Here is a 23,719-nt window from a genome sequence, read left to right as displayed (position 1 = left end):
GTGGCCGCGGCCGGGCGGGCGCCGCGGGTGGGGCTCCGGGCCGGCGCTGGGGGAACGCAGGCCCTTCCTGGGTCTCCTCTGTCCTCCCGACCCTTTCATTTGCCACTTACTGAGGGGCTACTGTGTGCCAAGCAGGGCTTCCCACAGGGCTCGGTGGTCCAGAATCCGCCTGCCAATGCGGAAGACCTGGGTTCCACCCCCGGGTCCGAAGATCTCCTGGAGGAGGACGGGGCAACCCACTGCAGAGGTGTTCCCTGGAGAATCCCATGGACAGAGGAGCCTGGCGGGCTGGAGTCTGGCAGCACGGAGCGACCAAGGACAGCACAGGGCGCCGAGCACTGTTGCAGGCGCTGGGGCCGCAACTAGAAACGTGCCAAAGTCCCCATCCGCGGAGCTGAGGTTCCAGTGTGGGAGAAATAGGAAAAAAAAAGATACCGATACATACTGGGAATTGATACACGTTATAAAGAAAAGCAGAGCACAAGGCCATTCTTTCAGTACTTCGCTCTTTTACACCCTCTCGTTCCTATTCAGCGTGTCTGAAAATGTTTAATAAACTCCTAGCTCTTGTCCTCACATTCATGCCTCACCTTTTCTGAAATTGCGTTATAGGATGTGGAGCTTCCGAGTAATCTAAGTACATGATCTTGAGTATTACAGTATAGAATCCAAGACAGAGGACCCATTTACTTTGCTCTCATTGTCACAATGAAGATATATTTATTTTTTCATGGATTAATACTGGAGCAAGTTTAAGTCTGTACTCTATTTTGAGTTAAATTTTATAACAAGTGTGAGGTCGAAGTTCTTTTGTTGCTGTCAATGTCCAATGGCACCAGCATTATTTGTTGAAAATGCTATGGTGCCTCCAATAAATTGCTTTTGCACCCGAACACAATTTTAAAATGGGCAAAGGATATGGACAGACATCTCTCCAAAGAATATAAACAGAAAGTCCACAAGCACTTGAAAAGATGCTCAAATCATCAGTCCTTGCTGCTGCTGCTAAGTCACTTCAGTCGTGTCCGACTCTGTGCAACCCCACAGACGGCAGCCCACCAGGCTCCCCCAGCCCTGGGATTCTCCAGCAAGAACACTGGAGTGGGTTGCCATTTCCTCCTCCAATGCATGAACGTGAAGAGTGAAAGTAAAGTCACTCAGTCGTGTCCGACCCTCAGCGACCCCATGAACTGCAGCCCACCAGGCTCCTCCATCCATGGGATTTTACAGCCAAGAGTACTGGAGTGGGCTGCCATTGCCTTCTCCACATCAGTCCTTAGGGAAATGTAAATCAAAACCATAATGACTTGCCATTTCACACCCACAAAAATGGCTAGAATCAAAAAGTCAGACAAGAAAGTGTTGATGAGGATGTGGAGACACTGAACTCTCATACATTGGCAGTGGGAATTTAAAATGAAGTAGCTGCCTTGGAGAAACATTCCAGACATTTCTTAAAAAGCTAGAGTTACTACATGACCCAGCAATTGCAGTCATAGATGTATACATACCTAAGAAAAATGAAAACACACATCCATGCAAAAACTAGTGCACAAATGGTTCATAACAGCCATTAATAACAGTTTGCTAATAATAATGATGGTTGGAACATCATTACTCATGATGGCCAGCATGGAAACAACCCAAATGCCCTTATTATTCAGTCATCAACTGTAATAAAAGCAGTGACATACTGATACTGAGCTACAACGGAGAGCCTTGAAAACATTCCACTATGTGAAAAGCCAGGCACAAAAGACTACGCGTGGTATGAGCACATTTGATATGAAATATCCAGAATAGGCCAAAATTTCAGAGAAAGTGAATCAGTGGTTGTTTGGGCTGAGGGGAGGAAAGGAAGAATGAGCACGGACATCAGGCTTTCTTCTTTGGTGATGAAAATGCTTCAAGCTTAGATCGCTCTGATAGTTACACAACCCTGTGAATATGCTGAAATACCTCCAAAGAAGAGCTTCCCTGGTGGCTCAGACGCTAAAGAACCTGCCTGCAATGTGGGGGACTCGGGTTCGATCCCTGGGTCAGGAAGATCCCCTGGAGAAGGAAACGATGACCCACTCCAGTATTCCTGCCTGGTAAACTCCAGGGACAGAGGAGCCTGGTGGGCTACAGCCCATGGGGTCACAAGAGTCAGACATGACTAACACGTTAGCCACTGAAGACCAAAGAGAGCGGACCCTGAGAGCAGGGCTCCCGCAGAGCCGCGGCTCTCGCATTCCTCCTTTGCTCCTCCCCCTCCTCATTTAAACGTCCAGAAGGACAGCTCCGGGAGCGGAGCACTCCTTCAGACACAGCATGTAAAGGGGCACAGAAAACAAAACAGAACTAGAAACCAAAGTGCATGACACATCGATGACATGTTTTTAAACATAAAGATCAACGTAAGAAGGTCATTATGAACCAAACATCAAAATCTTAGAGACAGGATCTGGCTACTTTATTAAACCAAGAAGTGACTGGGCGCAGCAAGACTGAACTTCACACCTTGAGAACCTACAGTCCAGAAGAGAGTTACAGATTCGAAGCATCTGATCAGCGGCGATCACTCTAAAGTGACTGTTTTTGTTTTTGTAGCCAGTTATCTGTGAGGAGATAAATTTGAGACTACAAAGATATCCTGTTCATTATCAATCTTCAGCAACAGCTTTAGAATCAGAATCTCTGCCAGAATCAATTACTTCCGCGATGGCTGGAAGATATTTTACAGCTCCATCGTTCCTTCTACATTCACTAGCTGAAAGTGTAAGTTCTTTCTCTTCTCATTCAGTCATTCATTTTAGTATGAATATATGAAATATGTTCATTTATACTGCTACTATGGAGAAGGCAATGGCACCCCACTCCAGTACTCTTGCCTGGAAAATCTCATGGACGGAGGAGCCTGGTGGGCTGCAGTCCATGGGGTCGCGAAGAGTCGGACACGACTGAGCGACTTCACTTTCCCTTTTCCCTTTCATGCACTGGAGAAGGCAATGGCACCCCACTCCAGTGTTCTTGCCTGGAGAATCCCAGGGCCGGGGGAGCCTGGTGGGCTGCCGTCTATGGGGTCACAGAGTCGGGCACGACTGAGCGACTCAGCAGCAGCAGCAGATGTTACTCTAATTATAGTGACGCTCAGATTGTCCTAGTTTTGCCCACCTCAAGCTGAATCCTGCAGAATAGGCTTCAGAGAGCTTCAACAAATATCTGCATCCCTGTGATCACCACCTCAATCAAGGCATGCAAGATTTCCATCATCCCCCCGCGTCCCCTGCCATTCCTTTTCCAAATTTCCCTGAACCTGTGGACCAGAGCAACCACTCATCTTTCTGTCCCTACAGTTTTGCACATTTCCCTTTAAATAGACATATGCACAGCTTAACTTAAGAATCAGGGAGACTCCTATACATATTTCTGGAGCTCTTTCTCCAAGTGCCTCCCTCCCATCCCTTCCTTCCTCTTCCACACTCCGCTCAGCACTTTCCAGTTACTTGAGCTTCCCCCGCTCTGCTGTTTGCCTCCCTTCAGGGACTCTGGTGCGCTCTGCTTGCGTTTCTCCTTCCTGTATTGTCTGCACTGTGCCTCCCGAGAGAAAGCCGTTGCTGCTGTAGCAAGTCCTTTATTCTCCCCTCTCTCAGGGGCCAAAGTCTTGCACTACCAGGTGTCCAGTATCTGAAAAGACTTGTTTCCTACACATTATCTAGTTTTCTATGTGTATATAAGGAGGGATGGCAAGTTTGGTACTGTAACACCACTGCACTTGTGGGCAGGGTATCCTCTGTGATATTTTTTGAGCATCTCCCTACTTTTGGGCATAAGAAGATATTCCATTCTCATTTTGTACTTTCCCTGCCATCATCCTGGAATCAGACATCACCCCAATAAGCTTTGGTTCCTTTTTATTAGAGAATGATATTTAGAGACCAAGGTCTGCTTATTGCTACTGAGGCATCATTTCTTTCACGCTCCTTCACCAAATAGAGAAGTAGAAAATTATACAAACACACACTTAAAAAAGAAAAAAGTAAGACTAATTAATTCAAATGAACTTTTATTTTAGAAGTTTTTGATTTACAGAAAAACTGCAGACAGTACAGAAGGTTCCCACATACTCTGCACCCAGTTAATGAACCAACACTGATGCTAGTATTAAAGTCCACACTTTATCTCTCCCACTTTTTATCTAATGTCCTTTGGTTTTTCCAGGATCTCACTCAGGATATGTTATTTTTAGTAGTTGTGTCTCAGGCTCCTTTTAGTCGTGATGGTTTCTCAAGACTTTCCTTGTTTACAATGACCGTCACTCCACTTTTGTGGAGTTCAGGGCGGATATTTTGTCGAATGTCCAAGGATTGCCATTTGTCTGCCATGCTGTCATTAAAATGAGGCTCTGTTTTGGGAGGAAGATCATAAAGTCCAAGTGCCATTTCCACGGCATCTTATCACGAGTGCCTGCTCTTAGCACGCCATCACTATGGGTGTTAACACTGGTCTCAGTGAGCTGCACAAACATATTTTTAATCATGAGTGCACACCAACTCAACATCATGGGGTGGTTCTTTATCTTCTATTATCCTTTATTTCTATCTCTCTTTTCCCACAGTAAAACACTGGCCACCAACAAATCAATGCATTTATTCAGTTGCTCAATTCTAAAGACGCCAATGCTGGGAACGACTGAGGGCCGGAGGAGAAGGTGACGACAGAGGATGAGGTGGTCGGATGGCATCACCGACTCCACGGACATGAGTTTGAGCAAACTCCGGGAGACAGGGAAGGACAGGGAAGCCTGGCGTGCTGCAGTCCTTGGGGTCGCAGGGTCAGGCGTGACTTGGCAACTGAGCAACAACAATATGCACGTGAAAGTTTCCAAATCACGATACGAAAGCTATTGTGAAAAACAGTCCACTAGACTGAGCTCAGAGGCTGCATTGTTTGGCTTTTGGTTTTTACTTAGGAATGTTAGCTCCTTCTCTGAGAGTCATAAAGTAAAAATTTTGTCGTTTGTGTTTCGCTTTTGCTTACGGTGTATTTTGCCTTACGTAAGCGCTTTAGTTTTATGTCCTCAAGTGCAGTGGTCTTTTATTACACCTGGATTTTTCAGTCAGAAAGTCTTTCCATACATCCGGGTCATAATGGAATTCACCTCTGTACATGTCTGCTATTTGTATGGTTTAAATTAGAACTCAAGCCAATTTGGGGTTTATTCTTTTGCATTATGTGAGGTATTAATATAATTATATATTTTTCCAACTGACTATTCAGTTAATCCACAAGCTTTTTTATTAAAAAATCCATTTTTATTCCAATGATTTGCCACATTTATATACAGTAGATTCCCCTCTGCCCTTGATATTTCTGGACAGTCTAGTCTCTCCCACCTAACAATTCATGAACTGATACCACGCAGTAGTTACAATTATTGACCCTTTTTAGAAGGTTTAATATCTGGTCATGTTAGCATACATTATAGCTTTCCTTTCTCAGAATATTCTTAGCCATTTTTGCAAGTTTACTTTTTACTTTGACTTTTAGTATCAACTTGTCTATTTCCAATGGAGAAACAGTACTGGTATTTTTATTGGGTTTAAATTACATTTTGAAACTTAGAGAAAAGCATTCTTCAGACGTGCAACAACGTGAATATGCACAGATCTCAGAAAAAACGTTTCAAGAAGGCAGATGCAAGAGGATGTGTTCTAAGACAACTCAAGAGGCAAGGGCGCTGGACTGGGTCTGGCTCACAAGTGTATCACCCTGGACAGAAACGCTTTCCTCATTCACAGGCCAGGTTTAACAGGGTCTGAGCAGATCCAGAACACTGGACTTCCCACCATATCAGAACAGGCTGTCCCGGCCAGGATGGGCAAAGTTCAGGGCTTCTCACGCTTTCACAAACCAAAGTTGAATTACCTGTAGCTAGAGATCTAAGCAGAGAAATATCATCTCACAACAGAAAACTCTTTGACATCTCCTTCAAAACTTTTTTGCTGACTCTGTATTTTCCTTCATAATCGGCGAGTATTTCAGCATTTTTTTGACATAATGTTTTAAAATTGTTTAGTCCCTAAGCCGTGTGGGACTCTCTGTGACCACATGGAGTATAGGCCACCAAGTTTCTCCCTCCATGGGATTCTCCAGGCAAGAATACCTGAGCGGGTTGCCATTTCCTTCTCCAGGGGATCTCCTCGACACAGGGATCGAATCCGCGTCTCCTGCCCGGCAGGCTCATCTTTACCACTGAGCCGCCTGGCCAGTACTTCGGCCACCTGATGTGAAGAGCCGAAGACTCGGATGCTGGGAAAGACTGAGGACAGGACAGGCGACGACCGCATGGCTGGATAGCATCACTGACTCGATGGACAGGATTTGAGCCCGGGAGAGAGTGAAGGACTGGGAAGCCTGGAGTGCTTGGGGTCGCAAAGAGTCGGACACGACTGAGCGACAACAACAACGTTTTAAAATTAGTTACCAAATGAACTCTCGGGCTTTTTTCTCCCTCCAAGCCTTCCAGTAAAATGGCTGTTCCACGGCGACGGTGACTTAATAATGGGATTTTTTCCACATACCAATTTTACACACCCAAACCTGTACCCGGCGTTTAACGGTGCCAGTCACACACTCAACGACCGGGTCGGAACCGAACACAGCTCCCGCGGGGACGGCCACGCCCACACTCACCTGCATCGGGGGCCAGCCACGCGCGGAGAGCGCGCCCGAGGCCCAGGTACTCCCCCGGCGACCCACGGACCCCAGGCGGGCCCCCACGCACCGACCCACGCGCGAGCCCCGCCCACGCGCAGCCTCGCGAAACGCAGTCTCCTTCTTGGGGCCAGCCTGGAGGACCGGAGACTACGTTTCCCAGAAGACACTGCGGGGCCGGGCCAACCGCGACGCGGCGTCGGCAGGGCTTTGTGCGTCTGCGCCATCTTCCGGCTGCGGAGCCCACTGGTGCGGACGAGGAAGCGCCCCCGGGGCCGCGGGGCCACCTGGACCAGAGGGGCTGGCAGGTGAGGGGCTCCGGAGCTCACCAGGGGCCCCGGGGTCTGCGCCGGACTGGGCGCTGCGGCCGGGCGGGTCACGGGCCTGGAAAGGACCGGAACGTCGCGTGTGGCCGTCGGTCTGCCGCTTTCCGGGCTCCGGACTACACTCCCCATCGGCCCTCGCGGCGCGCCCTGCCGTCGCCCCCTGTTGCCGTCAGGGCTCATAGCCCGGGTCCACGGACCCCTTAGGTGGGTGTGCCTGTTGGGGGTCTCGGCCCCCAGAAAGTGCTTGCTTATGGATGTTTTGCATTTTTTTAGGCATCCCTATAAAAATCTGGGGTGAAGTCTTGTCTCATGAGACTTTGAGAGTTGGAAGACCCCTGAAAATTTGGAACCTAATTTACAAGCAGCGACTTGGAAACATTTTAGAGGGTCTTGTTCAAAATCTGCCCAACCATTGGGGCTTAACTTGTGGCTCAGCTGGTAAAGAATCCGCCTGCAATGCGGGAGACCTGGGTTCGATCCCTGGGTTCGGAAGATCCCTGGAGGTGGGAAAGACAACCCCCTCCAGTATTCTGGCCTGGAGAATTCCACGGACTGTATAGTCCGTGGGGTCCCAAAGAGTTGGACACAACTGAGCGACTTTCACTTCCATGGTACATTCATGGGAAGATGGCTGAGTAAATCACGGGCCACCCCTGTAATGAAATAGTTACAGCGAATACAAATAATGCTTTAAAGAAAGTTGTCATAAGGAAAATGTCCTTCTACGTGATATTAAGGAACAGTGGGCTTCCCCGATAGCTCAGGGGTAAAGAATCCACCTGCAGTGTGGGAGACACGGGTTCGATCCTGGTTGGGGAAGATTCCCCTGGAGAAGGAAATGGCAACCCACTCCAGTATTCTTGCCTGGAGAATCCCATGGACAGAGGGGCCTGGTGGGCTACAGTCCATGGGTTGCAAGAGTCGTACACTAGTTATTGACTAAACAAAATCATTATTCCGTTTACACATTAAATATTTGTTACATGTTGGGCAATGTCCTAAGCTCTTTTATAAAATACTACTGTTTTACTGATGAACTCAGGAAGTGGTTGGATGGCATCATTCTTAATACTTGGATGTTTTCCATTCCAGTTTAGTTTTTTGGGGGGAAGGGGGGTGGTGTTAGCCTGTCTGTCAGTAGGTGGGTGGGTTTGACTTCTATTGCTGAATGTTGCTGCTAAGTCACTTCAGTCATGTCCGACTCTGTGCGACCCCACAGATGGCAGCCCACCAGGCTCCCCCGTCCCTGAGATTCTCCAGGCAAGAATACTGGAATGGGTTGCCATTTCCTTTTCCAATGCGTGAAAGTGAAGTCACTCAGTTGTGTCCGACTCTTAGCGACCCCATGGACTGCAGCCTACCAGGCTCCGCCCATGGGATTTTCCAGGCAAGAGTGCTGGAGTGGGATGCCGTTGAAGGATCCAGTTGCAAACATATTTGTGGGTTGATGTTGTCCCACGTGACTTTAGATAGTTGCTTGACATCCATTATATGATTCAACCACTCGCCTACTTGTGAACTGTTATGTACTAATTTTGATTCTGTTCTTCAGCAAATACTGTGCCCAAAGCTTCGCTCACTTACATCTCTGTGCAGAGGCTTATTTATGGTGGAGTACTGGGGCTGCCCCATCTAATTTGCCCACTGCAAACATCTGTTGACTCAAGGCAGGGTCTGCAAAATGGTGCCTGCCAAACATTAGGTAGGGCTGTAGGGTTCTTTATTAATTATAAAGTTAGGTTAAGAGCCAGGGAGACCGCTGAAGGTGTTACAGTGTGGGCACGAGAGTGTTAAAGGATTTGGCTCTGGGAAGGTTTCACTGAGCAGACCAGGCAGGCTGTGCTCCCTGGCCCGAGGACAGCCTTCCTTGTCCCAGGGACCCGATTCTGTCGCTGGACCAGGTCTGTGCATCCCCACCTCAGATTGCATCAGTGCCAAGGTGGAGCTGGGAAAGGCTCCCTGTCACTGGGGAGTGGGAGGAGAGGTGGGCACTGTCCCTGCGCAGTTTCTGGGAGCTGTGAGGCAAGCCTGGCCTCTCATATGATTGCTCTTTCCCCCCTCAGGTCTATCTCAGGACTCTGCCCTTCCCCAGGAGACAAACCAAGAGGAGGACGCAGCAGCCCATGAAATCCTGACAGTCATGTCCCTCGTGAGTTTTCAAATCATGTAAATATTTGTTTTCCTTATCCTGAAGTTTCCCACCGGGGTTCCATCCAAGAATCTGCTTCTCAGAGGTTCCCTCCCCTTGGCCCATCCACACTGACCAGTGCCCACGTGGATTCGTTCTGTATAGCATTCTATGTCTTCTGATGGCTTGGTATTCTGCTGGGAGGCCAGAGGGAGAAGAAATCCATTTCCTTATATAAAATGAGAACATCCCTTACAAGAACTGAGATTTGATGAAATGGAGATGACTACTGATGAGAGATCACACACACAAAATCCGGGGAGTTGGTATTGGTTGGGCTCAATTTCAGTGTGGGGTCACCATCTCCTGTACTGATAGTTGGGTGTGTAACTGAAGTTTATCTGGGCATCTAAGAGATTAAATGCCCACATTAAGGTCCAGTTTGAGGCTGAACAGAGCACTTGAATCTCAGTCATTCTCCTCCATCTTCTTCAGCTTAAGAGCAAGCGCAGGGCAGAGCTGGGACTGTAAGACAATCAGTTAGATGCGTGCATTGCTCCGGATCTGGATAGTCACAGTTTTGAAAGAGCAGAAAGGCCTGAGAGACCTCTGCATCCAAAATAAAAGAATGGTTGAATCAGTTATTTCACTTGATAATGAATTATGCAGCTAATAAAAGTAATCATCATTCAAGATTTTTCCCATAAGGAGAAATTTGTGTGACATGTTTTCATATAATGATGAGCCTATGTCTTCAAGCAGTTCTTAACAAACGGAAATTCTGTTTTCTAAGATAAAACACCTGGCTTCCCAGGTGGCTTAGTGGTAAGGAATCCACCTGCCAATGCAGGAGATGGGGGTTCCATCCCTGGGTCAGGAAGATTCCCCTCAGGAGGAAATGGCAAACCACGCCTGAAAAAGTCCATGGACAGAGGAGCCTGGGGTCTACAGCCCATGGGGTCACAAAGAGTCAGACACGACTGAGCATGCACAAGATATTAAGTATTTCTTTTAATAAAATATTTTGAGTTAAGACTACCCCCAAATTGTTGGGTTCTATTCCTGTTACTCCATAGAAGTACAGATGACAGGCCTCACGCAGAGTTTATCGCGTGCCAAGCACAGGGTGGGCAGTATGCTTGACTACACTGCCCTAACCGGGAAGACTCGATTTGGCTGGATTTAATTTTCCTCCGAGACCCGAGTACACGAGCTTTGGTTTGTAGTAAAAAGGAAAGTTCAAGAATACTTGAACCTCTCTTTCACCTGTGCTCATCTTTTCCTGTAGGTGCCCCCGGCCCCAGCCTTAGTTTTCACCAGGACACCCCATTCCTGCAGAGACCTCCTCCATCACCTCTCACCCCATTGACAAATGTTTCCTTGAAATATGCTTATAGCATACCTGCCTGTTGTTCCAGGGGTCGGACTTATTCAGGGATGTGGCGGTAGTCTTCTCCCGAGAAGAATGGGAACAGCTGGCACCCACTCAGAGGGATTTGTACAGAGACGTGATGTTGGAGACCTATAGCAACATGGTCTCACTGGGTAAGGTGGTGCGGTCTGCTACTTTGGAGGTTACCTGGGGCCACATGGGTCTTTTGAGTGGTTAAAGGGCAGCTCCTTGACCTGAAGCTGCACCTGTCCCGACCTTCATGTGACTCTCCTATTCCCTTAGCCTTTCTTGCCTGCCCTGCTTGTTAACCCTGGATCTGAATTCTGAGGCCCCACAGCATAACCGGCTGGCATGTTTTTCTGTTACGTCCAGGTCTTGCCATTTCCAAACCTGATGTGATCTCCTTCCTGGAGCAAGGCAAAGAGCCCTGGACGGTGGAGGAAGTGGCGACAGGAGGCCTGTGCCCAGGTGAGTGAGGCATGTGTGGGAAGAGAGAACGCAGTGTGGTGGACTGCCCAGTGGGCTGATGAGGAGGCAGGCACTTTGAGTTGGAGCTCGCCTTCAGTACAAGCTGGAGCACCCGGGCTCGGACCTGGGCCTCTGCTGTGTATGTCTGCTCCCCGAGGCCTTCTCCAGGACTGCGCGATCCACACCGTTCACACCTGTGCTGGCTGAGGAGGAGCCCCTGGCCGCACGTGGCCACGGAAATTTAAATTCACTATGTGGCTACGCCTCCAGGCTTGTGGAATCTTCGTGCCGCGACTAGATATTGCACGCAGGCCCTCGGCAGTAAAAGCATGGGAGTCGTAACACTGGGCCACCAGGGAATTCCCTACAGTTACATCCATTTCAAAATTCAGTACCTCAGTTGCACTCGACACGTTCCTTTGTCCAGTAGCTATTTTGTGGCTAGTGGCTCCTCTGCTGGACAGCGCAGATACAGAGTGGTTCCATCCCCGGAGAAAGTTCTTTATCACGAATTACTGCCTTCAGCTTCAGCTTCTCGCTTGAACTCGATAGCTGTATCCTGTCAGCTCCACTTGGATGTCCACCAGACACCTGGAACTAACGTCCCAAAGGGAGTCCTTGGTCGTTCCTGACAGGTATACCCGTCCCCGTTTCTTCTGCACAGCAGTACTGGGGGGCTCTGCCCGACTTGCTTAAGCCAAAAACTGCTGAAGCGTCCCTGACTTTTCCATCTCACCCACGTGTGCAGTCTGTCAGCAGATCCTGTTCGCTCTCCCTCAGAACAGACCCAGAATCTAACCACCTCTCACCGACGAGCAGCACCGCTACCGCCCGCGTCCCCCGCCACTTGCAGCGGCAGCGGCCCCTCCCCCGGCCCTGCGTCCACTCTTGTCCACTGCAGGGCGGTCTCCACGCGGCGGCCAGAGTGTGAGTGCGTGCTGTGCGCACGTCTCCTGATGTCAAACAGCACTGTTACACGTGTGTGTCTGTGTGTGGCTCCTGTGTGTGTGTTGGAGGGGGCTCCTCTGTGTGTGCGGGTGTGTGCGTGTGCGCACGCATGTGTATTCGTCCGCGCTCAGTCGTGAGCGGCTCTCTGCAGCCCCACGCACTGTGGCCCGCCAGGCTCCTCTGTCCTGGGGTTCTCCAGGCAGGAAGACTGGAGTGGGCTGCCGTTTCCTACCCCAGGGCTCTTCCTGGCCCGAGGCTCGGGCCCACATCTTCTGTGTCTCCTGCACTGGCAGGCGGATTCTGTACCCCTGTGCCAGCTGGGAAGTCCTTCTCAGTCTTCAGCGAGGGGGTATTACATCTCTGCTCACAGCTTGCCCACGGCTTCCTGTCTCACTCAAGAGACAAGCCCGAATCTATCCCACGGCCTAGAAGGCTCTATGTCGGTAGGTAGCCACCAGCCATTTGTGCTGTGGCTTTTAACGAAAACTTGTCACTAAGATGAAGAGTAACATTCCACGTCACAGCTGCCCACGCCACACTTCAGATGCCAAGCAGCCATGAGCCGCTAGGGGCTGCCCTGGCGGACAGTGCCGAATGGGACGCCTTCAGCATCCCGGCCACTTCTGCCGGCCGCAGGGCCTCCGCCCCGATCCCGTCTCGCACCGCCCCACGCTGCTTGCTCGGGTACAGCCACTCCAGCCTCTCTCGCTGTTCCATTCACGTAGAGTTCGGCGGATGGCTTCCGAGGTCCGGGCAGGACGTCTTTCCGGTTTTGCCAGCTCTCCGGTCTGCGTCGCAGCTCCTCAGCTCTGCCGTAGGGCCCGAGAGCGGACAGTGCGAGTCCACGCAGGCCGGCTCCGGCGCATCGAGCGTATCCCTGTTTGGAGGCTTCGTCCCCAGCTGCCCTCTGCCGGGGGCGCTCCTGCTCTGGATGGGGGGTTCTCAGCCTCAGCGGTGGGGTAATTCTTTGTCGGGAGCTGGTCGAGGCGGGAAGAGGGGCTGCCATTCTGTGCACGGCCCCCCCTCGGTTGTAAAGCCAAGCATGTCTCCAGACATCACCAGATGTTCCCGAGGGGGTGTGTGTGTGTGTGTAAGAGAATTTTAAGTGCGAAGTTAAGCAGCAAGCGTGACCCCTGGGCGTGAGTGAGGTCAGGTGTGGGATGCGCGTGGGGAGGGGCGGCGTGTGCTGCCCTGTAACCTGACGGGTTCAGGCTCCGGGAAGGAGGGCACGGGCGTCTCGGGGAGGCTGGCATTCCACCTACCGCACCGAGAACTCCACAGGCCGGGTTTTCGCTTTTCCATCTGAGTTTTGACAGAGAGTGTGAGGTGCTCAGTTTGTTTACTTCTTTGTCCTGTGGGTTTCTGTCGTATTTAAAGAGAAGTTCACCCTTTCAAAAGGTTAGGAGTCGGCTGTGATTTTTTTCTAGCTTATTTACAATGAAATTGACTATCCATATTGAATTTTTCCTACCGTGAGCTGTGATTTCACGTTACTGTCCAGATTATCCAGGTATTCAAGCGGCATTTATCAATTTCTCTCCCCATCACTACTGTATAAAGCCACCTTTGCCATCGGCTGTATCATCTGCATATCTGAATCTATTTTTGGACTTTCTCTTGTAGCCCATTAATCTCTAACCATGTGTCTATACCGTTACTGTTTTAGTTTATTAACAGTTTAACTGTCTTATATATCTGGTATTAGTCCCTCTTCATTCTTGTTTTCAGAGTTTTCCTGGCTATTCTCATTTACGTTTCTATCTAAACCTTAGAATCAGAATATTTGCTTTCAAAAAAATCATGCATTTTTTCCTTACTGTAATCACTGTAAATTTATAGATTAAGAGAAAACTGATTTTATCCTATTGAAGAACATGACAGGCTTTTCCCTTCCTTTATGACCATATCTGATGAAGATTTTCACATTTTCTTCCTCGATTTTGTATGTCTTATTACATTTATTCCTAGGTAGTTTATATTTATTGCTGTTGAAAATGGCATAATCTATAATATGGATTAATACAGCATTCATCCATATTATACTCCAACTGGTTATTTTCTAATATGACAAAAGCTAGTCACATCTTCAGATGAATTTTGCAGCTGACCCAATTTATTGAATTTTCTCATTATTTATGACAGTTTTCTATGTAACTCTTGAGCTTTCCAAGCATTTGATTATATATATATTATATATATATATATCTGCAAATGGTGATGTTTTTACATTTTTCTATCTTACAGGTTTTTTTCTCTTGCCTGACTAGGATGCTGATTATGTAGTACCCCCAGAACAGTATTAAGAGGGGTTTTACATACTAATCTTGTTTTTGACTTTAACAGGAATATTTTTAGTAACTTTTATTAAGCATAATATCAGCCATAGGAATGACATAGAGATATTTTCTTTGCTTAAAGGAGCATCTACTTTTTCATATTTTATTAAGTTTTTTTCTTTAAATCTATAAAATATGGATTATATGAATAGATTTCCTAATACCAAACTCTGAATACTGAATCTCATGCCTGTTGGCCATCTGTATGTGTTCTTTGGAGAAATGTCTATTCAAATCCTTTGCCCATTCTAAAATCAGGTTATTTTTGTTGCGTTTTAGTTCTTTATATTGTCTGTATATTAACCCTCTACAGATACATGATTGGTGGATGTTTTGTCCCATTCTGTAGGTTGCCTTTGCAGCCTGTTGATTTTTTCCTCTGGTGCGCAGTTTTTAGGTCTGATGTTCCCGTTTGTCCGGTTTTGCTTCTGGCGCCTGCTCTTTCGGTACCATATCCAGAAAATCTCTGTCAGATGCAGTGTCCTGAAGCTTTTCCCTTGTTTTCTTCTAGGAGCTTCCTATCTTAGGGTTAGGTCTTTACTCCATTTTGAGCTATTTTATTTAATGTAAGGTTGGGGTCCTGCTTTCTTTTGCATGTGGATATCCAGTTTCCTCAGCCCTGTTTGTTGAAGAGCTTGTCTTTTCCTCAGTGTGTGGCCTTGGCACCCTTGTTAAAGATCATTTGACCATGTGTATGAGTTTATTTCTGCTGTCCCCATTGTGTTCCACTGGGTAAATACCTTCCTTTATGGCAGTTCCACAGTTTTGATTACTGTAGCTCTTTTAACATGTTTTGAAGTTGGAAGTGAGAGAGGCCTCCAACTTTGTTCTTCCTTTTCAAGATTGTTTTGGCCATTCGGGATCCTTTAAGGTTCCCTGTGAGGAAATCAACCAAAACAAAACCTGCTAAAACTATCCATAAGCTTTTTAGACATTACCTCATTGGTTATCAAAAACAGCATCTACTAATGCTAAATTAAAAAACTGTACCAGATCTTGTGAGGAAAATGTAAAAATAATACAGAGGACCTCACTATCATTTTTGCTATTTTGCAACTTTACAAGGAGAAGAGAAGCTAAAAGTTAGGAAATCAGTACTATCTTTGTAAAGTTACTTCACAATATATGATTAGAGATGGCTTAATTTAGATGAGTGCAAAAGTGCTCATGGAATCAACACTGTACTCTGACTGCCATCACTCAACAAAACTAAACAGTGTCAGCTGTCTTGAGAGCATACGCAGCAGTCTGGAGGGAGGCGTGCCTTTAATGGCATGTCCTGAGAGACAGCTGTTCTGTTTTTTTTTTTTCCACATTGCCCAGAACACCAATAATGTATCACTTTAATTCCTAAAACCAGACTTCCACTTGGGCATAGTTACATGATCCCAAACTCATTTTCTTCTGTCCACCGGGCTGGCTTTAATAGTCCACGCCCACTGCAGTCTTTCGGTTGCCCTTCTTTGTACGATGGTGGCCAGATGTTGCTGACCACTGAGTAGATGGACCACGGATGCGTAGGTGGTCATTACAATGGCAGTGTTTAGACTCCGCCTTCCCACAGCTCTTAGAGCACAGTACAGAGACCCATAAAGAGAGCTTCCCTCTTGAACAACGAAACATGGTGTCTGATCTTTTCACATAGTCTTATAATTACAACTTCATGTGTATGCATACACTATGGTTGTGGTACAAATTTTTGAGGCAACAGCAGCATCATTCCCACAAAATTGATACTTCTTTTAAAAACTTTTCATCTGTATTGTCAAAGTAATTTTTTATTTCAGTAGTTTTTGCTTAATAATTTCACACAAAAAACAAATGAATAGTGGTCTCTGATATGCTACCATAAGAAGTAGACATGCCCCCGATAAAGTCCTCTTTGGCCTTCTCATATACTTTATGAACACATTCAAAAGCACCCATTTACTTTCCCCATAGTTCCCTGCATGAAGCAGCAACCGATTCTTTATTAGCCAAACGGGACTGATTTCCATGATTGCAGTGAAACAGGCCACTGCAGTAGAAATCACGTACCAGGTACAGGAATCAAGTTCAGCGGCACCATTCAGCCCTTCCTTGCAGTTTGAATAACCAGCAAAGAATATGCTCTGGAAGAGGCCACCTCATTCAATTTGGGCCTAATCTTCCAAACAAGGAACAAGGCTCTCCTTTTCCCCAGGTCACTTTTAGGCAACAGGAAAGTCCAGGAGAGACTGGTCCAGCTGACATTAGCTGTAGCTGTGGTGTTCAGCTAAATGTCAGGGACAGAAAGCGCCACAGCAGAAGACCACTGCTGTGTCTGCCACTGGACATGTGAAGACAGCCGTGCTGTCCACCACACCCCGTCACACAGATGCACCATCTCATTCCTCTGGCCAGAGAAGTATCTAGTCAGTCCTCTCTATCGTTTTTAAAAATCTACTTTATTGATGTGCAATTTACAGCAAACTAAATGCCTGCATTTTAAGCATATTTTAATGACTATAGACAAAAGTATACACTAATGTGACCACTACCACAGACAAGATAAATTTTCATCACCCTGAAAAGTTCCTTTGTGCTCCTCCCCACACAGTCGTTCGTACCCGCTAGCCACAAGCCACAAATGACTTGCTTTCTGTCACTCTTACGTTTGTCTCTTCTAGGGTTTCACAGAAACATTCATTTTTCAAAACCATGGTTCACCAGTGATTCTCCTCCACGTTAACATTTTAGAACTATTCTTAATGATTTCTCTGATTACCTCATTCACCTCAACTTATGGTATTTCCTCTTTCTCTGCTCTGTTTGTCCATTTTCTAAATTCTTAATCACATTCAAGAGCATACAGATATTATCTTGAGTCTCAACTTTCCAATGTTTACTACAGAAGTTCCTTTTTCTGGAAAAGGAAAAAAACCACACACATGCTTGTTTTGTTGTTTTTCAGTACTGCAGTCCAGGTGCGATGCTAAGGTATTCTCTCCAAAGCAGCAGAGTTACGGAGTACAGTCACCCCCGTGGGAGATACTGGAAACCCTTACCAGTTACGGTCTTGAGTGCTCAAGTTTCCAAGATGACTGGGAGTGCAGAAGTCATTCTGACAGGGAAGAGGGAAGTCCAGATGGACATCTGAGTCGAATGCTAATCGAGAATGAAGAAATACCCACTTTTGACCAGCCAGCACCCCTTACTTTTTATCAGAAAATTCATACCGGAGAAAAACCCTGTGGATATAACGAATGTACAAAAGACTTCTGGCAAGAGGACTTCCTTATTAATCATCAAGGGATTCAGACTAATGAGAAGCCCTATAAATGCAAGGAATGTGGGAAGGCCTTTAAATACGGTTCACGACTAATTCAACATGAGAATATTCATTCTGGCAAGAAACCATATGAGTGTAAGGAATGTGGGAAGGCCTTCAATTCTGGTTCAAATTTCATACAACATCAGCGAGTTCATACTGGTGAGAAGCCTTATGAATGTAAGGATTGTGCAAAGGCCTTTAGTCGAAGCTCACAGTTGATTGAACATCAACGGATTCATACTGGTGAGAAACCCTATCAGTGTAAGGAGTGTGGCAAGGCTTTCAATCGGATCTCACATCTTAAAGTGCATTATAGAATTCATACTGGTGAAAAACCCTATGCATGCAAGGAATGTGGGAAAACCTTTAGTCATCGTTCTCAGCTGATTCAACATCAGACTATTCACACTGGCAAGAAACTCTATGAATGTAAAGAATGTGGGAAGGCATTTAATCAAGGCTCAACTCTTATTCGACATCAGAGAATTCATACCGGTGAGAAACCCTATGAATGCAAGGCATGTGGGAAGGCCTTTAGGGTGAGCTCACAACTTAAGCAACATCAGAGAGTTCACACAGGAGAGAAACCCTACCAATGTAAGGTATGTGGTAGGGCTTTCAAACGGGTCTCCCATCTTACTGTACATTACAGAATTCATACGGGTGAGAAGCCATATGAATGCAGGGACTGTGGGAAAGCCTTTAGCCACTGCTCACAACTGATTCAACATCAGGTAATTCATACTGAGGAAAAGCCCTATGAATACAAGGAACATGGGAGGACTTTAAATCATGACTCAGCTACCGTTCAGCATCAGAGAATGCATGATATAGAAACACAAGTGAATTTAATAAATGTAGAAAAGCCTTCCATCAGCACTTACCCCTTATTAATCATCAGAGAATTTATGTTAGCAAGCAATCATATGAATGGAAAGAATGGGAAGAGTCCATTAGCTTAGGCTAATCACAACTTACTCTTTATATCTTGGAGAAAGGCTTGAAGGATGTCATGCAAGTGAGAATTCCTTTATTCAGAGCTTGCTTTTATCCTGAGTAATAAAGTTCATATTGAAGAAAAATTATATGGGTGCAACTTTTTTAGACCATGATTGTCTAAGACAGAAAGGTTGGAGAAAATTTTGTCTCTTAACACATTCCAAAGTTACATTTTCTCACCAGAGAGTAATAATTTCAACAATAGTCAAAAGTGAGGTTTCCTGGAAATTCGAAAACAAAACAAAACACGCCTAATTACTCCTGGGTTAACAAGAAACTAAATCATGCAGTTAGCACTGGGGGTGAGGAAAACACAGAGAAGGAGAGTTTTACACGCCGAGAACTGTGGGATGTGGCTGAAGCCACTCGGGAACTTTTTATGCCTTTAAGTGCATGTGAACATGAAAACCGGAAAGAGAGTACTCAAATATATTAAATGTACTATTTAAGAAGCCAGAAAAGAGAATACCAAATGCCCTGATGATAGACAGTAGGAAACAACGGGAGAAAGTGAGGAAACAGGAAGCAGCTGCCCTGCACCCTCTCCTGACGCTTCCTAGGTGGCTGAGTGGTAAAGAATCCACCTGCCAGTGCAGGAGCTGCGAGACTCGGGGTCCAGCCCTGGCTCGGGAAGACCTCCTGGAAGAAGAAACAGCAGCTGGCTCCAGGATTCTTGTCGGGATAATCCCATGGACCGAGGAGCCTGACGTGCTCACAGTCCACAGGGTCACGAAGAGTCGGACACAACTGAGCCGACTCAGCACACATCCTACAATAATCCCAGTTTTTATTTCTCTCTGATCCAAGGGAAATTAAGTTTAGAAGACTGTTTCTTAATTTCCAGGTTGTTTGTTTGGATTATCTTTTATAACTTGTCACAGACAGAACAGGCTGGTTGCCTACCTAGCAGCCATACCCAATTCCCATTCTATTGGTGGCATCTGTGTCTTGTCTTAGAGCCTGAAGGTGTCAGATGCCAATTTTCAGCCTCCTTTGCAGCTCAAGATGGCCCGTCCGTTCCAGTGTATGGCCAGTGTGTCCTAGGGACCTACAGGGTCTTCAGGGAAAGACCGTCCTCATTCGGAAGAGACAGATATATTAGGAAGACTCCCTTTTCTTTCATTTCTTGCTTTTAAACATTTTTCTCTGAGAACCTGATGCCTGGAGCTGTTGCAGTCATCTTGGAACCAAGAGCAGAAAAGAGAGGACCTCAAAGAGGCTGACCCAGAACCCTAACACCACGGAGTTACAGGGCCAATATGGAACTGTCTGTTTGATGCTTGTGTTATATAAGAAAAATAAATCTTTATTGCTTAACTTACTTTCAATCAAATATTGTGTAAACTTGCAGCTGAAAGCATTCTAAATGATCAGCTTCAAATTTTACTTTATTATGATTGGTAAAGGTGGCCTGCAAGTATCTACTTTTTTGAGTAACTTACTAGGAACCCTCGCTTGGTTTTTGTCTCAGAGCGATTATTTATTTATATGTGTGCGAGTCAACGTTCCACTCAGCCCAGGGCTGGGTCAGAGCTCTTTGTGGGTGGTGGGGAGGGTATTTGGTGGTTCGGGGGAGGTGAGGGATGAGCAAGTCTTAGCTCTTCTGCCTCGACACTACCTTTCTCAGCAACCACGAAAGTGGGGCCCGTGTCCAGCCCCAAACGGATCCCAGCCTTCTTGAAGATTCTTGACATAGGATCCATAGACCCCAGAAACCACTTACGGCTGTGGGCAATTTTGTCTTTTTTTTTAATTTGCGTTTTCCCTAGGAAGATTGTAATTGTGTGGATTATCCATGATATCTGAGTCTTCCCCCAAATATTGACAAGGAAAACCAATACTGGGTAGAATCTAGTTTCTCAAGGCAAATTTTACCCAAGAATTATTGCCACAGGGCCAGAGGCCGTTGTCCAAAACTGGGCTCCATTCCAAATACAACAAGTGGGAATTTATAGTCAAAGAGCAAGGTGGGGAATTACTGGATGTGCAGTTAACAAAGACAAATCGTCGAAGATAAGAGGGAGAATCTGGCTAAATGGACTTAATAGGATTCTTGCTGAAGGCTGTCGAGAGTGAAAAGATGTTAAGGGTTGGGGTAGGAGTGGGGAGTCTTGATAAACTGACCCAGCAGAATTCCTGTAAAACTGGACTCAGTGGGTTAAGAGCAGAACCTGAGATTGGAGCCTTGAGGGCCTGGAGAAGCCTAGCTAGTTAGTTCAAGGAGAAGGTCTCTGTGTGTTTAGAGAAAGACTGTTACTGATTGACATCGAGATAAACAGATCTGATAGAGCTATATGCAGATACAGATACCTCTATCTCTGTATGTATAGATAGCCCCCAACTTAGGATGGTCCAGTTTAGGATTTTTTTCACTTTACAGTGGCTTGAATGCAATATTCTTCAAGAGATGGGAATATCAGACCACCTTACCTGGCTTCCCTGGTGGCTCAGACGGTAAAGCATCTGCCTGCAATGCGGGAGACCAGGGTTCGATCCCTGGGTCGGGAAGATCCCCTGGAGAAGGAAATGGCAACCCACTCCAGTACTCTTGCCTAGAAAATTCCATGGATGGAGGAGCCTGGTGGGATACAGTCCATGAGGCTGCAAAGAGTCGGACATGACTGAGCAACTTCACCTTCACCTGCCCTGCCTCCTGAGAAATCTGTATGCAGGTCAGGAAGCAACAGTTAGAATCTGACATGGAACAACAGACTGGTTCCAAATTGGGAAAGGAGTACCTCAGGGCTGTATACTGTCACCCTGCTTATTTAACTTATATGCAGAGTACATCATTCGAAATGCTGGACTGGATGAAGCACAAGCTGGAATCAAGATTGCTGGGAGAAATATCAATAACCTCAGATATGCAGATGACACCAACCTTATGGCAGAAAGCAAAGAACTAAAGAGCCTCTTGATGAAAGTGAAAGAGGAGAGTGAAAATTTTGGCTTAACACTCAACATTCAGAAGACTAAGATCATGGTATCTGGTCCCAACACTTCATGGCAAATAGAGGGGGAAACAGTGGAAACAGTGACAGACTTTATTTTGGGGAGCTTCAAAATCACTGCAGATGGCGACTGCAGCCATGAAATTAAAAGATGCTTGCTCCTTGAAAGAAAAATTGTGACCAACCTAGTTCAGTTCAGTCGCTCAGTCGTGTCTGACTCTGCAACCCCATGAATCGCAGCACGCCAGGCCTCCCTGTCCATCACCAACTCCCGGAGTCCACCCAAACCCATGTCCATCGAGTCGGTGATGCCATCCAGCCATCTCACCCTCGGTCGTCCCCTTCTCCTCCTGCCCCCAATCCTTCCCAGCATTAGGGTCTTTTCTAGTGATTCAACTCTTCGCATGAGGTGGCCAAAGTATTGGAGTTTCAGCTTCAACATCAGTCCTTCCAGTGAACACCCAGGACTGATCTCCTTTAGGATGGACTGGTTGGATCTTCTTGCAGTCCAAGGGACTCTCAAGAGTCTTCTCCAACACCACAGTTCAAAAGCATCAGTTCTTCGGTGCTCAGCTTTCTTCACTGTCCAACTCTCACTTCCATACACGACTACTGGAAAAAGCACAGCCTTGACTAGACAGACCTTTGTTGGCTTAATATGCTATCTAGGTTGGTCATAACTTTCCTTCCAAGGAGTAAGTGTCTTTTAATTTCATGGCTGCAGTCACCATCTGCAGTGATTTTGGAGCCCAAAAAAATAAAGTCTGACACTGTTTCCACTGTTTCCCCATCTACTTCCCATGAAGTGATGGGAGCAGATGCCATGATCTTCGTTTTCTGAATGTTGAGCTTTAAGCCAACTTTTCCCAACCTAGACAGCATATTACAAAGCAGAGACATTACTTTGCCAACAGAGGTCCATCAAGTCAAAGCTATGGTTTTTCCAGTAGTCATGTATGGATGTGAGAGCTTAACTATAAAGAAAGCTGAGCGCCTTAGTATTGATGCTTTTGAACTGTGGTGTTGAGAAGACTCTTGAGAGTCCCTTGGACTGCAAGGAGATCCAACCAGTCCATCCTGAAGGAAACCAGTCCTGAATATTTATTGGAAGGATTGATGCTGAAGCTGAAACTCCAGTACTTTGGCCACCTGATGCAAACCCAAAGATTCTGATGCTGGGAAAGATTGAAGGCAGGAAGAAAAGGGGACAACAGAGGATGAGATGGTTGGATGGCATCACCAACTCGATGCACGTGAGTTTGAGCAAGCTCTGGGAGTTGGTGATGGACAGGGAGGCCTCGTGTGCTGCAGTCCATGGGGTTGTAAAGTCAGACTCGACAGAGCGACTGAACTGAACGTGATATTCATTGAGTAGTAACTGCACTTTGAGTTTTTAATTTTGATCCTTTTCTGAGCTAGTGACATGCCGCATGAGGCTCTCATGGTGCTGGGCAGCAGCAAGAAGCTCCAGCTCCAGCAAGTTCTCTCAGGTAGCCAGGCTATCAGAAAGGTAAGCAACAGATACACTTAGAACCATTCTGATTTTCACTTTCAATACAGGAGTCAGTAAGTTACATCAGATATTCTTTAATATAAAATAGGCTTTGTGTTAGATGACTGCTCAACTGTAGGCTAATGTAAGTGGTCTGTGCACATTTAAGGTAGGTGAAGCTAAGCTGTGATGTTCAGTAGGTTGTGTATTATTAAATGCTTTTTCGACTATTTTTAACTTACAGTGGGTTTATCAGGCTATCACCCCATAGTAAACTGAGGAAGGTGTGTGTGTGTATAGCACTGTAACATAATAGTGTAGGTTTTATATATATATGGCACTATACCATAATAAGCACTTTACATAATTTAACTCAATTAACCCTGAGCAATTTTTCTATAGTGCCCTTTCCCTTTATGTAGCAAATTTACCCTTCCCCTCAAGGTCATGTGGTCACTCAGCTCTCAAAGTCTAAACATGGTAGTTTTTCCATACCACGATAGCCCCAAAGACGTAGCCATCACGTCCACTGGAGCCAAGTGGGTATGGGTGGCTAACTCCCTCCTCCTCCTCCTGCACGTATCCACAGGGAGAGATGTGTACAAATTGGAGGACAGGCGTCTCAGCTGTTGGTTAAGATCTTACTCTCAGAATTCATTACCTGTCATCTAAGCATCATGATTCCAC

At 46.3% G+C, this 23,719-nt stretch overlaps 1 protein-coding gene across 3 annotated transcripts; it reads left to right on the top strand.

The window, feature by feature from the left end:
• Nucleotides 1-6,968: 6,968 nt before the first annotated feature.
• ZNF582 (zinc finger protein 582) lies at nt 6,969-18,675 on the top strand. Of its 3 annotated transcripts, none has more exons than XM_040251788.1 (5): nt 6,969-7,229; nt 9,089-9,174; nt 10,572-10,698; nt 10,919-11,014; nt 17,231-18,675. In XM_040251788.1, the coding sequence occupies exons 2-5, from the start codon at nt 9,166-9,168 to the stop codon at nt 18,550-18,552; spliced, it is 1,554 nt and encodes a 517-aa protein (XP_040107722.1). In that variant the 5' UTR covers nt 6,969-7,229; nt 9,089-9,165; the 3' UTR covers nt 18,553-18,675. The 3 variants fall into 3 exon arrangements, with proteins under 3 accessions (XP_040107722.1, XP_040107724.1, XP_040107723.1); XM_040251790.1 differs by having other exon boundaries at nt 6,970-7,229; nt 9,089-9,191; XM_040251789.1 differs by lacking the exon at nt 6,969-7,229 and having other exon boundaries at nt 8,476-9,174.
• The last annotated feature ends 5,044 nt before the right edge of the window (nt 18,676-23,719 follow it).

This window comes from Oryx dammah, unplaced genomic scaffold, assembly GCF_014754425.2.
Source record: "Oryx dammah isolate SB20612 unplaced genomic scaffold, SCBI_Odam_1.1 HiC_scaffold_13, whole genome shotgun sequence".
NCBI lineage: Eukaryota > Metazoa > Chordata > Mammalia > Artiodactyla > Bovidae > Oryx > Oryx dammah.
The sequence above is the reverse complement of the archived record's forward strand: the minus strand, read 5'-3'. Positions and strand labels throughout refer to the sequence as shown.

What these genes read in the sequence shown, in the direction of transcription:
- ZNF582 (XM_040251788.1), top strand. An exon ending in TAGCAACATGGTCTCACTGG is followed by an intron (nt 10,699 to 10,918) that starts GTAAGGTGGTGC and finishes TGTTACGTCCAG; the next exon opens with GTCTTGCCATTTCCAAACCT. An exon ending in GACAGGAGGCCTGTGCCCAG is followed by an intron (nt 11,015 to 17,230) that starts GTGAGTGAGGCA and finishes GTTGTTTTTCAG; the next exon opens with TACTGCAGTCCAGGTGCGAT.